General features: G+C 40.2%; 2 protein-coding genes across 3 annotated transcripts in view; one reads left to right on the top strand and one right to left on the bottom strand.

The window, feature by feature from the left end:
• Positions 1-10354, top strand: part of LOC138952437 (protein amnionless-like) — an 11930-nt gene extending 1576 nt beyond the window's left edge. For both annotated transcript variants that reach the window (XM_070324107.1, XM_070324109.1), the window contains exons 2-13: positions 164-330; positions 1441-1534; positions 1985-2205; positions 2471-2626; positions 4328-4424; positions 6138-6223; positions 6808-6934; positions 7268-7351; positions 7877-7991; positions 8493-8676; positions 9017-9115; positions 9466-10354. In XM_070324107.1, coding sequence (XP_070180208.1) covers positions 164-330; positions 1441-1534; positions 1985-2205; positions 2471-2626; positions 4328-4424; positions 6138-6223; positions 6808-6934; positions 7268-7351; positions 7877-7991; positions 8493-8676; positions 9017-9115; positions 9466-9546 — 1511 coding nt within the window. In that variant the 3' untranslated portion in view covers positions 9547-10354. The remainder of the gene's footprint in view (positions 1-163; positions 331-1440; positions 1535-1984; positions 2206-2470; positions 2627-4327; positions 4425-6137; positions 6224-6807; positions 6935-7267; positions 7352-7876; positions 7992-8492; positions 8677-9016; positions 9116-9465) is intronic.
• A 602-nt stretch (positions 10355-10956) lies between these two features.
• Positions 10957-15926, bottom strand: LOC138952438 (rRNA-processing protein FCF1 homolog). The gene is made up of 8 exons (XM_070324110.1): positions 15851-15926; positions 15121-15194; positions 13442-13513; positions 12856-13004; positions 12413-12485; positions 12084-12171; positions 11663-11757; positions 10957-11266 (listed from the first exon to the last, which is right to left on the bottom strand). Exons 1-8 carry the CDS (start codon positions 15851-15853, stop codon positions 11233-11235), a joined length of 588 nt encoding a protein of 195 aa, XP_070180211.1. The 5' UTR covers positions 15854-15926; the 3' UTR covers positions 10957-11232.
• Between the last annotated feature and the right edge of the window lie 19 nt (positions 15927-15945).

Raw genomic sequence — 15945 nt, 5'->3', positions numbered from 1 at the left:
ACGCTGCTCTGAAATCTAGCATATAAACTTCGACTCTGAAAATATGGCATCTGCTGAGTTCGACTCTGAAAATAAGACATCTACTATTCTTCGACACTAAAAGGTATCTACTGTCAGGGTTTTGTGTTTATTTACCAAATATATAAAACTGTCTACAATTCAGGTGGCAGCGACGCAGTGTACAAGCGTTGGCTGCGGAACAGGGACTTTGAGAACGCGCTTAACTGGAACGTGCAGCCGCCGCGTGCCCCGTGTGGTAATGACCGCGTCATCATCCCCGAGGACAGCCCCGTCATCTACCTCCAGATGAACACCACGCTCAGGGAACTGGTCAGTAGAGCGTGGAAAAAATTCCGGGATAGAGGTTGGGGGGGGGGGGGGGGGGAGTATAAGGAATGGGGTGGTGGTGGCATGAGGGCTGTGTGGGCGGGGGTTGGGGGGTCATATGGGGGTGCTGGGGTGGGGGGATGTGAGTTAGGAAGTTGGAACTAAAACAGGGGAAGGAGTTGAACTTAGTACCTGAAGTAAGGATGCGTGTTGTATTGAGAAAGATGACGAATATGATCGAGATATTGTAATTTTCATCCGTTATTTTATACTGTTAACATTGATGTATTCGTGCAGTGTATTTGTAACTCTCTTTAAAGGCTTACTAACTCGTTCCCGTGTTTACGATGTGTAGTTTGCCCACAATCGATGTCAAATGCATCATAAGGCCATATAATGACGATATGTCGCAATGCGCGGACCATATACATGCATTACAGCTTGTTCTAGCCTCTGAAAAAGTGAGGATGTCAACAAAGACGCGGAGTTATTTCCCTTGCGTCAACGTTACCTCTGTTGGCAAATCTATAAATAGGACGATCTAGATCAAAATAAAAATTCAAATATCTCAACATTTAAGGGGTCCTAGACCACAATATCTTGCAGGGAACTTAATTTAGCATGTCTCCAGCTGTGGGTAAAGCAATTAGCGTGAATAGTCATCAGCTTTCTATGCCTTTAAGGCCGCCTACACATGAATATGCACCATTCGGATCTTACTGAACTGGCGGGGAAAAAAAATTAAATCCGATAAATTGTTTTAACTTGAATTATTTAACATGTTTTTAGCTAAGTTAGTTCACCAGTTTTTGGGAGGGCTAGCGGTATCCGCCGTACCGCCCTTCCTGCTCCGGACCATCATCACAATCATCTTGTTCAGTGTCACCTTATGTCAAAACTCAAAATGATGAACATAGTAATGTGGAGGTTAAGACTAAGCCGGACTTCTCGTTGAGATGCTAGACATTGACAGGAGATCCCTGAATTTGGCAGAGTCCAGCTGAGCCGCTGGTTGTGTAGCTACCTACAACGAGTCAGACTGATGATGTAGAAACTGTATAATGAATATATCTAAAAGCATATAACAATGCTATGATTATGCTGTTTGTCCAGAAGTTGCCCCGTAACGGAGAGATCATTCTCGGCAGTAACATGCAGCTAGGCTTCACAATGGACTCGTCTGCTGACTGTCCTCCTGCCAGCGGAGGTAAATATATCATCAGGCTTTTGCGTGAGATGAGAGCAACCCCCCCCTTCCCCCCTGAGATTTTTTTGTCAAATGAGTTTTGCGGATTAGCATAGATGTTAATTAAGAAATAATAATTCAACCAAAAAATCCCACTGCACAGAAAGTATCATTAATCGTCGCAAGCAAATGTGCAGATTACATTATTATAATTATAAATGGTCAGCTTGGACAAAATTGCAAAGAAGTGTTGTAGTTCAAATTGTACACTAGGCCTTTCATTTTGTGTGCGCACATCAGTTTGAATAATACATGATGGGTGAAAATGTTACAGAATTGACCACAGAACAATCCACACAATTTTAAATGGTTAGGATACGTATTATGACGCAACATTTGCTGCGGCGACAACCGGTCTAACCTTTATCAAGTTTAAACCAACTAGCCAAATTTGTTGCTGTTTTTCTTCAGATGTGGAGTTCACGGCAGTGAACCCAGCCATGTGGGTGAACCCTGACAACTGGTGCGCCACCAACACAGAGCTTGCTGACTGTCAGCCAAACTCCCCCGTGGACACTGAGAACGTGCCTTGCGTCAATGATGACGTCATATTCTTACGTCATCGCTCCTATTTCGTCGATCTTGGGGGGAACCTTCAAGTGGCCGTCAAGTCCCTCAAGCTTCTGGGGACGGTATGTTTTTGTTTTTTCGACTGACAAGCGTCTTGTCAACCTCTTTCTATTTCTTTTCATATCAGTAGAGACAGACGGTCAGACAGACGGTCAGACAGACAGACAGACAGACAGACAAACAGAGACGTATGTACACAATAACGTGTTAGGTCCTATAAACTTGACTACACAGTGAGCCCTTGGCGTTGTTACTGGTTACCGTTTGCAAAGATTTTGTCATGAAATCTGTGATAATTTATATACTTTCTGCCTGTTTTTCTTGTAGTCATTCACTACGGGCACATTCACTCAGTACGTCAACTCCACCGACGGACGCAAGATCTTTAAACCTACGTCAACTGGGACTATGACGTCAGTGAGCATTACGCGTAGGGGCTGTGACGACAACGGAGGTTGTGCTTGTGGAAACGATCAAGGGCAGGTGTGTGTGTGTGTGTGTGTGTGTGTGTGTGTGTGTGTGTCAGTGTGTGTGTGCGCCTGTGTGTGTGTGTGTGTGTGCGTGTGTGTTTGTTTGTTTGTGAATTACGCGCGTGCGTGTGCCCCGTGAGAGGGAATCTCCCTGTAAAGGACACTTCAAGATGTGTTCTTGTCCTTTAATTCAATCAAAGCATCGCTCTCGCGAAAAAAACACCTGCAATCCAGGGACACTTGTTGCTGTCCCAAAGGTATTCTCTCAACGCAGATAGCACTGCGTTTTATGACATATATCATGAACTATGGGGGTCCTTTACGTCCTCACAGATACTAATATCTATTAGGAACATGAAAATAGGTAATGTGTTAGGGGGGGGGGGGGGGAGAAGAAAGGGAGGGAAGGAGCGAGGGAGGGAGGATGTCGGAGCGGGTAAGAGTGGTGATAAAAGTTTATTAAAAGATTTCGTCGTTTCTGTGTATATTGTCTTCACTGAAAAGCGTTTTTGGGGTAGGATTTGTTTTTTGTTTAAAAGAAAACGTTTATTTCGAAAAAGAATACTTTTTAAAGAGATAAAAATGTCAGATCCACTTTATAAAACCAAAGGTTAAAAAAGACGATCCAGCTTTATACAGAGAGAAAATAAGAACCAGTATATACAGTACGCACGTCTTGTTATATGTGACCCTCCACCACGGCGAAATGAGTCGCATGTCACCTCGCGCGGTTCTGCGCTAGGCTTGATATAAGTCCGGAGAGTGTATGGTAACAGCGTGAGGGTCACCTTAGTCACAGGCTTATAACTCAAACAGTTTTTGCTCTTTTCTAAAACGGGTTTCACCACTTGTTTGTTTATTTGTTGCTTAACGTCCAGCCGACTACGCAGAGCCATATCAGGACGAGGAAGGGGGGATGAAGGGGGCCACTTGTCAAGCGATTCCTGTTTACAAATGCACTAACCCATTACTTGTGTCCCAGCAGGCTTTAGTAAAACTAAATTAATACCTACTGGAAGATTACCAGTTTCCAGTATGTTAAAATAGGCTTAACCTATCTACTGCTGGACTTACATCAGAACACTAACAGATTAAACTATACATGAATCGCGAGACAAGCGGCAAGAGAAGAGATTTTTGGAAAAAATACAGGTGAATGAGCAAGAAGGCAGAAAAAAGAAAAGAATTCATGAAGAAAAAGAGAGCATGACAGGAAAGAGGAACCAAAAATCTACCTAACAGCAAACTAGAAAGCTCCTGCGGTTCCAAAAACAGGAGGGGCCTTTAATTTCATAACCGCAGTGCCCCACTGCGGGAGTTTCACCACTGGATAGAGCATAAAAAACTCTTTATGAAAATGTAAAAATATGAAAATCATGCAAAGGTGACATGCGACTCATTTCGTGGTGGAGGGTCACATATTTACATTTTAAAAGGCTATGCCACAGAGACACAACGAACATTCATACACACAAATATGTATATCTACATTTACTGGCAAGCCAGGCACTCCGCCTACGCCCCGGCCGTCAGCCAATGACGCAGCTGGCATGGGTGCCTGTTCCAGGAATAACTTAAAAGCTCGGTGAGGCCCCGTGTACATATATTACGGACATCAAAAAGTACTTTTAGGGTAAAAGGGTTGGTTTTTGAAAGGTGTAGACATATATCATGGTATTTTGGCACTTATTATATTTATATATGTCTGAAACAGATTCAGCAGGAGATCTGCGCCATCAGGAGCAGAAAATGTGAAAGATCCCCCTGTAAATACCCTGTCACTCCAGTGGGGGGCTGTTGTGACATTTGTGGTAAGAGAACAGTTTACCTACGCTGTTTATGTACAATCTTTGATTATACAAGTATTACCATTTTAAACAGATATCTTCTTATCTTACACAATCGTGTACACGACCACAGATATGTCCAAGCTTTTACATGGAATACGAGCATCCCTCCACTTCATTATAGTCACATACGTGGAATACGAGCATCCCTCCACTTCATTATAGTCACATACGTGGAATACGAGCATCCCTCCACTTCATTATTGTCACATACGTGGAATACGAGCATCCCTCCACTTCATTATAGTCACATACGTGCAACACGAGCATCCCTCCACTTCATTATAGTCACATACGTGGAATACGAGCATCCCTCCACTTCATTATAGTCACATACGTACAACACGAGCATCCCTCCACTTCATTATAGTCACATACGTGGAATACGAGCATCCCTCCACTTCAATATAGTCACATACGTGGAATACGAGCATCCCTCCACTTTATTATAGTCACATACGTGGAATACGAGCATCCCTCCACTTCATTATAGTCACATACGTGGAATACGCGCATCCCGCCACTTCATTATAGTCACATACGTGGAATACGAGCATCCCTCCACTTCATTATAGTCACATACGTGCATCCCTCCACTTCATTATAGTCACATACGTGGAATACGAGCATCCCTCCACTTCATTATAGTCACATACGTGGAATACGAGCATCCCTCCACTTCATTATAGTCACATACGTGGAATACGAGCATCCCTCCACTTCATTATAGTCACATACGTGGAATACGAGCATCCCTCCACTTCATTATAGTCACATACCCAAACTCAACAGCCGGGCTGATTCCTATTTTTTATATTTTGTTTATATGGGAGATTTATATTGCGCTTGACATTCTCTAAGCGCTTTACATATTAATTTCTGCCGTGTGAGATGGAATTCTTTACACAATATATCACGCATTCACATCGGCCAGTAAATCTCAAGCCATTACGGCGAATATTTACTTTTCACGGCCTATTATTCCAAGTCACACGGGTATTTGGTAGACATTTTTTATCTATGCCTATACAATTTTGCCAGGAAAGACCCTTTTGTCAATCGTGGGATCTTTAACGTGCACACCCCAATGTATAGTGTACACGAAGGGACCTCGGTTTTTCGTCTCATCCGTATGCAGCGCAGGTTGACATAAGCGTCAAATACGAAAAAAGTGGAGCAAAAAAATGCTGTCCCTGTACAGGAAACACTCAGGCTGTAGTTGTGGGTGGTTTTTTTCCAAGTGGAAGGATGCTTTTAGCCCAGGGAAACAGTCCTGGACAAATCTATTATGATCTACGCGGGAAGAGAGGTACCTTTAATGTTTGGGGTAAGTGATGACTAGGACAGGCCCTTGGTCCCAAAAGGAATGCCAAGTACCGGAGTGGACTTTAATACTGTGGAAGTAGTGATAAAGGTAGATGCCTATGCCTACACTTGTCAATGGGATTAAATTGTATTGTATTGTTGATCAGTGTTGACAAGAAATGAATGGATGGTGGTTGCGGGGGGTGGGGTGGGGGTGGGGGTGGGGGGTGGAGCTGGTCAGTCTTGTGAGGGATCCAAATCAAAACTGCTTTGAGAAACAAAGCACTATAAAATCGAGCCACCATAAGACAACGGGAGAAAGTGGAGGTAAAATGTCATGTATGCCATGTACATTGTGAGCACTGTTTTCAGGGGTACTTTTCAACGGAACCAGAGGCCGGGGTTTCAACTTCAATTCGTTCAAGAGCAAAATGCAAACTTCGTTCTTCAATGATTATGTAAGTCAGCGCACAAGAAGTCTATTTGTCAAGTCTATTGTCACCAAAAGTCAGGTTATCTTGCGCATGCTGCCCAATGTAGGGGTCAACGATGTCCAGAAATAAAAGGCAAATAAGGACCGTCCAAGAAAAAATCATCTTTAAACTTGAATGAAATCTTACTGGGTTTTTTCACAAAGTGATCAGTAATCATTTTGTTATACTCATTTACTAGCAGTTCTTGTATCCAAGTGCATGAGTACTGTACTCGTTTTGTTTAGGAACCAAATCCACACTTTACTTCTTTTTTTAATCTAATACCTATAGTCAGTCCAACTTATTCAGTACCGGAATGGGTTACAGTGGAACCCCTTTTTGAGACCCTTCGTTGAAGACCCCCCTGACCCCTTTAAGGCCTTGCCTTTTCCGATTTCTGTGCAGTCTGTAAATGTTCCTCCATTTTAAGGCTTCCTTCTTTTTCCAGACACTTTATTCTCTACGATTTTTGGAGGTCTTAACTGAAAGGGGTGTGGGGAGGGGGGGGGTGGTTAGTTGATAACAAGTCTGACTTCTGCTTTTAACGGAATGGGTTATCTTGTGCACAGTCCAACGTGACGACGGCGATATCTATCACGGGGGCGGGAGACTTGCAACTGGTGCTGAAGGACCAGGAAGGCGATGGCAGCGACAGTGCTCGTCTGGCTGCTCTCATCAAGGCTGACATTGAAGACGGTATGTGTGTGTTTGTGTGTGTGGTTAGCTAGAGGTGGATCAAGGAATTACAATCGTACATGTGATATGAGCTAGCCCCTCCAATAAGAGAACACTCCCCAATAAAGGGCATCTTTTGTAGCCCCTTTGTCTACTGTCTTGACCAACGTCCTTCTTAAAAGGGACTGTCCCATGATAATGATGATGAACACTAGAACACAACTAAGACAATAAGCCCCTTTGAATACTGTCCACCAAAACTAGAAAACTGATACTGAATCCGGTTGCTACTTTACTGTGGTTATCTTCTGGCTGCACAATAAAATGAAAGGTCCTTCTTTATTCGTTGCACAGATCTAAAGAACGGGGGACACAAGTATGCACTTGATGCCATCTCAGTGACGGGGAATTCAGCAGCCAGCACTTCTCCTCATACAGGTAAATCTCAATTTTACACACTTGACATTTTCGTCTCTTCTTTACCATTCACTTCTCTCAGTCATTGCACTCTATCTGTTTACTGTCGTTTACACTATATATAATTATTATTATATATACCTCATATCAGCTAACATATATTTTTGAAGGGCTTTCCTTGTCTAAACTTAAAAACTAAAAGACATACACGTACAAGCATAGCAATGTACAAATAGCCTTAGGCCTTTTCTTTTTGTTTTTGTTTTTATGTTATAGACTTGAAAAGAAAAGATAGGCATTTTCAAAGCTGAATTCATCTGATAAAAGACATGCTGTAGTTTGTCACAGACTGATCTGGCACTGATTATGGAAGAAACAGATGAGTTGCATACATGGCAATTTTTCTTGTTTTTATTTAGGACAGTAACATTTTGAGTCTTGAGTCTTGAGTCTGAGTCTTGAGTTGAAAAAAAGGATTTCATCTCAGTTAAAGAACTTCTTTTGGAGTTTTAAACAAAACAGCTCCAATATTTTTGTATTTTTCAGGTGGAGGTGGCAGCTCAGAGAAACTTGGGGGTGGTTCTATCGCAGGCATTGTGTTTGGCGTGGTCTTCATCATCGTCATCGCTGTCATTGCTCTGCTTGTCTTTCGTCGAGGACGGTAAGGAACCACAGGGTTTCAGAGCTAAATCTATAGGAAGATTCCTGGAGAAAGACACTTGTTTAACAGCTATTCCTTTAGAAACCTCAACTGAAAGCCTTTGATGCAAGATTATCTTATTTCTTCTCCGTTTTCCCAACAATACTTCAGAAAGCACAATCAATGAAAGAACAACAAGGTCATGATTCCAGTGACAGCATTTACAGGGCAAGTCTGCATGAAGTAACCTCATTTTCACACAAAAAAATTGGAGATTCACACCCAGCAAAAGCCAGCAGGACTGCAGTGGAGCTTGACATCAATATTCTAACTTGAAAATCAGGCTGTTACATTCTCTTTGTCAATAACTACAACAAATAGGAGCGCAGAAATGGTGATCTTTGACTGATTCACACTTTTTAGGTCCACAAACCTCATATGGCATACTGTGTGATGTATTTTGATTGTGCAGTCTGCTTGCTGGAGAAATAAAATTTAGCCTGAGATTTTTTTTATTTACAGACCAGACTTGTCAAAACTTCACAGCTGGCCTGACTGGTCCAACTTCTCCAGAAACTTCACTCGTTTTGGGTCCGGCATCCGACAGCCACCCTCAGGGTCAGCCACCCCACCCCGCACCCTGGGCCCGCTAGATCCTGGCTTCAACAACCCGCTGTACAACACTGCCCCCTTTGATGACTCTAATGTAGGTGGTCACTGGTGTTTCAACCATTTTGTGGTCGTAGGTGCAATCTCATAACGATTCCATGCAAAGTGTGGATTCAAATTTGGCCCCAAAGACTGAGAGAGCTAGAACACACAAGCCCTACCATAGTGTCAGGGAAACAAACTCATCAGTGACAATATTTTTTATTCATTTTTGTTTAAAAAGGAGTGATCATTTGACTATCCTGATTTCCCATCCTCGGGTAATGAAATATTATGTATTCCTTTCTGATATTATAATCTACCTGTTGTGAAAAAGGTGAGCAAAGTCAAATGTTTTAAAGCAGTGTTTTTGCACTAACTACTTTTTCAATCTGCAGGCAAGAGAGATGGAGCTACGAAGTCCGATGGAAGAACAGCCTACATTTGACGTTCGTAGTGGCGACAGAGGCTTTGACAATCCCATGTATGGAGCACCTGTAAGTGCAAATATTTCACCTCTTTATCTGTGAGGATTACTTTTTAGGTTGACTCGCACAACCTGGGTAACAAATCAAGAATTTTGTTTTCTGGAGCAATGGCTCAAGCCAAGCCTCAAGCAGTAAGGCAGCTGCCTAGATATACTGTACATGTAGCCGCATATTCTCTTCACCTACCAAATAGGAAAAGGGGCTTAAACAAAATCTGTGAAACACCTGATTTTATTTTATTTTTCTTAATGTTTGACAAATCAGGGAAGCATGTAGTTGTCCATGCTTAATTCCAAATGTTCAAATTATATGTACTGTAAAAACAGTAACATTCACAAGACAATCTTGTCTGTTCCCAGCCTGGAGCTTTTGTGGCGGATGCATCCGATACCAAGATTGCAGTGGAGAAGGATGAGACCAAGGGATCCAGCAAGAATTGAAAGCTTCCTATACCAGAAATTCTTCCAGTGTGTGCAGAAATGTGAATCCAATTTTTATTGTGAAAACTTCCACAATGAAATAGAAGTTCAAGTTTCACATTTTGCAGAAAAGGAGCATAATTATTTTTCTAATGAGTAAGTTCTGGAGAAAAAAAAAGTCTATTTCAAATTTGTACACTGTTTCTACATTGTAGTTTAATTTCTATGTATGCACTTTTCATTATATGCCACAATGTGACTGTAAATCATGACAAAGGCTAAACTTTTATCTCAGCATGATTTCAGTATTTTAATCCATATGTGCGTTACTGGTCATGTAGAACAGTACTAAATGTTTTTAGCTGGTTAAAGCCATATATACTCGATGACTATACACGCTAATTGCTTTACCAACAGCTGGAGACATGCTAAATTAAGTTCCCTGCAAAATATTGTGGTCTAGGACCCCTTCAATGTTGAGATATGTTAATTTTCATTTTGATCTGGATCGTCCTATTTATAGATTTGCCAACAGAGGTAGCGTTGACGCAAGGGAAATAACTCCGCGTCTTTGTTTACATCCAAAGTTTTTGAGACTCTAAAACAAGCTGTAATGCATGTATATGGTCCGCGCATGGCGACATATCGTCATTACATGGTCTTATGGTGCGTTTGACATCGATTATGGGCAAACTGACTTTGTAAACACGGGAGCGCGTACATATGCCTTTAACAAATAACAAAGTGAATGATCACTTCTACAATCTCAATCTACTGATCTATGAAAATGAATAAACATGTATGATGGCTCTTTTGTCATGTATGCAAATGGATTTTTGTCCTTTTGATTTTGTTGTATTCACCCCAAATTCCAAGAAAAGTGATGAGCCATACCTTTCTTTCTTTATTTGGTATTTAACGTCGTTTTCAACCACGACGGTTATATCGCGACGGGGAAAGGGGGGAGATGGGATAGAGCCACTTGTCAATTGTTTCTTGTTCACAAAAGCACTAATCAAAAATTTGCTCCAGGGGCTTGCAACGTAGTACAATGTATTACCTTACTGGGAGAATGCAAGTTTCCAGTACAAAGGACTTAACATTTCTTACATACTGCTTGACTAAAATCTTTACAAAAATTGACCATATTCTATACAAGAAACACTTAACAAGGGTAAAAAGAGAAACAGAATCCGTTAGTCGCCTCTTACGACATGCTGGGGAGCATCGGGTAAATTCTCCCCCCTAACCCGCGGGGGGATGAGCCATACCAAATATCTAAAGTCCAGATCTTCGCAAAGTGTTAGCTTTACAAGAAACAGGGACAAATGAAGCTATTGGTTTTATTTGTTTACATGAACTTGTCAAATATTTAATTAAATAAGCCAAGGATTGTAACAGATATCAATAAAAAGCCATATGAAAAGAAGATTGTTATATTCAGTTGAGAATGTAGTTTATTCACACAAAAATTCGATATCATTACATGCAGAAAATTGACATACGCACGCTCTATTCACTTAACAAAAATCATGGGTAGGTGGTACAACTACAAGCACCTGCAGTATGTTTTTCTACACACTTGCCAAACATTTCAATTATTTATGACACAATACACATTTGCAACACACTCGCACCTTCTTCACAGCTCACATCTCATGCACTCACACATCAGCCTCACTGCTTTGTACAGACTGTTCCTTGCAATTAGCTTGCCTCCGGTAGACGTTCAACTTCATATCTGTGAGAAAAACAAGGACCATATTTAGCTTTAACACGTTTCTTGCAACGATCTCAACCTGTCACCACCATTAACACTCCTATACACCAATTCATAAACCTTCATAAAACAAAAACTAACCAACGAACCCAGAAACAATGCAAAACATTACACATTATTTCTTTGTTTGCGTGCCTTTCCCACTCTAATGTATAGCACTTGGTTGGGTGTTTTCCCATTTTTATTTCATAATGAATTTAAATTTATTTGTGTGTTTTATACCAAATCAAATTCCAATCAGAAAATATCTATATTACTTTTGAAATACCTTCATGAAAAATGTCTTAATTATTATTGTAAGCAAACCACATTCAAAATGGTGTTCTGCTGTATCATAAAACAAATACAAAAACTGACTTGTGATTGTGAATGAAGACAATGGGTATTCCAGGGATTTTGCGGACTCGTCGCTTCAGGTCCTTGTCATTTGTTGCCACCATGTAGCATTTGTGCTGTAGGAAAAGACCCACACATTCTTTGATCACATCAGGATTTTTTTTTCAACAGCTTTTTTTTTATTCAGTCATCATCAATTACTACATAATAAACTCAAAAGACAACAAAACAGTTGTCATATACATCATCAAGGAACAAAACAACTTTCCTGAAAATACAAAAACCATAATCTTACGTGCCAAGCAAGGGATAGACTTTATAACTTTTATCACATGAACTTCTTCTGCGTTCATGGGCTGAAACTCCCACGTTCACTTGTGTTATCACATGAACAAAGTAAAAGAATAAAGATACTCTAAGAGAAAAAAAAGACAGTCCTTACCTGTGTCACTCTTTCCACCAAGCAGTCATCAGCATAGGTGCCTTTGTGAAGACACGTCAGACGCTCAAAGCGGGGATCACGGACAATTCTGAAACACCAATAAAAAGTTGTCACAATCTGAAATAAATGCGACATAATATTAAGTAATGACAAACAAATTACAGCTGAATTTAGGTAAGCTTATATTATGCAATAGCAGTACATTTTGAAAAAGAAACAACACACAAATAAAATTATTTGCTGATCCACAAGTGCCAAGTAAATCACTCATTATTTAAACACTGTTGGGATATATATATCACTCAAGGAAAACTGAAATGAAACACTACCTCAGCGCAACCCGATATCGCCTTCCAAGTTTCTCTAACTCGGCCATCACACAGTCAGTGACGTAAGGTATGCCTGAAACAAACAGAACAAGCTAATTATGTAAGTACTGTAATAGTAAATGTGCACCTGTAATGACCACAGTATCCACACCTAGACAGAGAAACTTGGTGTAAAGAGAGAGAGAGAGAGAGAGAGAGAGAGAGAGAGAGAGAGAGAGAGAGAGAGAGAGAGAGAGAGAGTGTGTGTGTGTGTGTACATATGTCATTATGTGTAAGCATGCAAAACACAACAGTTGATGCATAAAATAATTGATACAAAGCTAGATCTCTCCCGAGTAAACTTAAACAAAGAATACAACCAGAAGCTAAGTAAAACTGACAAAAACAGCATAAAAACAGTGGCAGCCACTCACAGACACACAACACAACTGCTGCACACTTACATTTTGCATACAAGCAAGTCATTAAATTCTCAAAGACATCCAGCTTGTTGGAGATGCTGAAGTTGACAAAGTTGGTGTCTATCAGGATGCGGTACGGAGGACCCAGGCTCTTGTTGTATGAGAAGAACATTGATGCAGGCGTCTGAGGGCTGAAGAAATACAAATAAATCACATGTAGTTGCCGACTTGATTTCCAAATATATCTACATGTACTTACAATACACTGTACTACAAGAATTTTTTGGACCTGAACAGAACCAGTTTCCTGTTTTCAAAAGTTTCTGCTAAATCTCAGAAAGAGCCTCTTGAGGTCAACATAAAAGAACAAGGGCATTTTCATTTCCCTTATTTTCTCTATTCCATCTACTATCTAAACTGAATTTATGAACCACAACATTATTCCATATTTTTTGTTTGCTACCTTTGATTGATTACAAAACATATTGCATTCAGCATTCAAAAAGAAACTCTGAAACAAAGCTTTCAAAATTCCTTGACTCAATATTTTAAATGGTAACTCAACTAAACGAAAGTACGAAAATACATTTTATTTTTGTCTACCAGTACCAATAAATATTTTACTTACAGAGTTCTGATGCTCAGGTTCTCACCCTTCTTGGGTTTCTGCTTTTTATTCTTCAGTCGATCCTTTGATTTCCTGTTAAGAGAAACAACAATTTATACCATGCTTTTTAAACCAATAAAAGCAACCAAAAATTGAACAAATGATAACTTAAAACTTTGACACGTATGAGATCGACACAAAAAAACCTTGAGAGAAAGGACTGAAGTTGAAGTCACCAGAAACATATTTTTAAACTTACTACAGTCGAATCTGCCTTGGCGATTTGTTTGTTTATTTGTTGCTTAACGTCCAGCCGACTACGCAGAGCCATATCAGGACGAGGAAGGGGGGGATGAAGGGGGCCACTTGTCAAGCGATTCCTGTTTACAAATGCACTAACCCATTACTTGTGTCCCAGCAGGCTTTAGTAAAACTAAATTAATACCTACTGGAAGATTACCAGTTTCCAGTATGTTAAAATAGGCTTAACCTATCTACTGCTGGACTTACATCAGAACACTAACAGATTAAACTATACATGAATCGCGAGACAAGCGGCAAGAGAAGAGATTTTTGGAAAAAATACAGGTGAATGAGCAAGAAGGCAGAAAAAAGAAAAGAATTCATGAAGAAAAAGAGAGCATGACAGGAAAGAGGAACCAAAAATCTACCTAACAGCAAACTAGAAAGCTCCTGCGGTTCCAAAAACAGGAGGGGCCTTTAATTTCATAACCGCAGTGCCCCACTGCGGGATTGCCTTGGCGACCACCTCTCCATAACAACCACCTGCCCATAATGACCACCCCCAAAGGGCTTTACTATACTGTCTAGAGATATAGTGCTTGCTTCTGTGCGAGCCGAGAACATTTTGCCTCTTTATCTTTGCTTCGCTGGCTGCAAAACCCCTCCGCCTGGAGGCGTTTCCAGACACATCGTACATAGGGTGTATATAATTCACCTTCCCACAGCGACAAGCTGTCTAACCCGTTTGTGGTCCATCATTTCCGGTCCCTAAAGACAGTTTCAACATGTCTTAGGCGACCACCCACTGATTTTTTTCTTTATCTGTACCATCTTTCCTCATCATACTGTGAAAAGCCATAAACCACATTCTATCCTTAAACTGCTAATGGTACCGGTCACTGAGGGATGATGCTACCCGTACTGTGTATTGAAAAGAATAATTTTATGACTATGAGAAGAAAGGACCAACTGCAAAGTGCAATATTAACATCTGACATGAATTTTATTATGTCCTTGTCACTCATCCCCTCGTCTCCCATATCAATGTATCCCTGCAACACCCTCTCTTGACACACACCTTGAATGCTAAGGTGTTCACTAACCTGAGTAACTACCCTGAGTAGCCACTGGCAACTGTGTTTGCTCGCGACAATATACTCGGGTAATTTTTGACGTTCACCTTAAGAAAAAGAGACAAGTCCACACAACCAAAAATGCATATTAACACACACAAACAGTGTTTCAGGACTTTCATTTTTAGGTCTGCTTTTTCTTGAAGCATACACACGTGTGCGCGCATGCACATGAAAAAAAAGCCAAAAGACATTCTATTCCCTCACTAATAAAGTACATTGTAATAAGCTGTTTAAACATGAAATCAAAACACAATATGATATATATATATACATATGTATATATATTTTATACTTAAAACAACATCTCGCAGTAAGACTTACAGTCGAGAATCTTTCAAGTTCAGCCGCCTTTTCATTGCACCAAACTTCTGCTTCTGCGCCTGCTTAACTTTCCCCTGGAAATAAATTTGAAACATTTAAAATAATCAACTGGGATTTACTTAGGTAATGTTCCACCAGTAAAAAAAAAAAATTTTTTAGATGGATTTTGCTTTCCTCTAGTTTAATTAACCTTTTTTTATACTAATTTAACTAATGTGTATAAATAACCTGTCATAGAAATTAAGAACTATAAAATTAAGAGTTTTGTAAATAAAAATAAAAATTCCTCCAAGCTTACAAAGTTACATGTATGCAAATTGCTACTATTAGTATTACTATTTAGCATTAAATAACCTGTCAGTGGCAGTTGACTCACATTCTAGTACTTCATAGTTAATTTCATTTTTAACAATTTAAATTAAAGAGCAGACTCTGCAGACCCTCACTGCTGTAAACTTTGACAGGCGCACACAGGCTGGAGAACCTACATTTTGTATTAGAAGTATACAAGTATTACAACTTCGTTACAATGCAAGCAAAGTGCCAAACCAACATGCTGCATGCAAAGAGCAAGCATGATTCCAGTGTCGTTATTAGTTCATTAGTGACATCAGCCTCGTTCTGTATAGTACACAGGAATACATTAATATAACCCTAACTGAAAACAAGCTTTCGTCAACGACTGTGTGAGCAAGTAAACGAAATGAAAACCAGTGATCACAATATTTACCATTTTTGCAACCACGTTTATTTTCTGATCGTGGGTGATAACTCTTGTACACTTGTCATGCGGAGCTAAGAGTTTTAGTTACGAACTAGTTTCTT

Source organism: Littorina saxatilis, linkage group LG17, assembly GCF_037325665.1.
Source record: "Littorina saxatilis isolate snail1 linkage group LG17, US_GU_Lsax_2.0, whole genome shotgun sequence".
Taxonomy (NCBI): domain Eukaryota; kingdom Metazoa; phylum Mollusca; class Gastropoda; order Littorinimorpha; family Littorinidae; genus Littorina; species Littorina saxatilis.
The sequence above is the reverse complement of the archived record's forward strand: the minus strand, read 5'-3'. Positions and strand labels throughout refer to the sequence as shown.

What these genes read in the sequence shown, in the direction of transcription:
- LOC138952438 (XM_070324110.1), bottom strand. An exon ending in AACCTGAGCATCAGAACTCT is followed by an intron (nt 13,005 to 13,441) that starts GTAAGTAAAATA and finishes GTATTTCTTCAG; the next exon opens with CCCTCAGACGCCTGCATCAA. An exon ending in GACTTGCTTGTATGCAAAAT is followed by an intron (nt 12,486 to 12,855) that starts GTAAGTGTGCAG and finishes TGTTTGTTTCAG; the next exon opens with GCATACCTTACGTCACTGAC.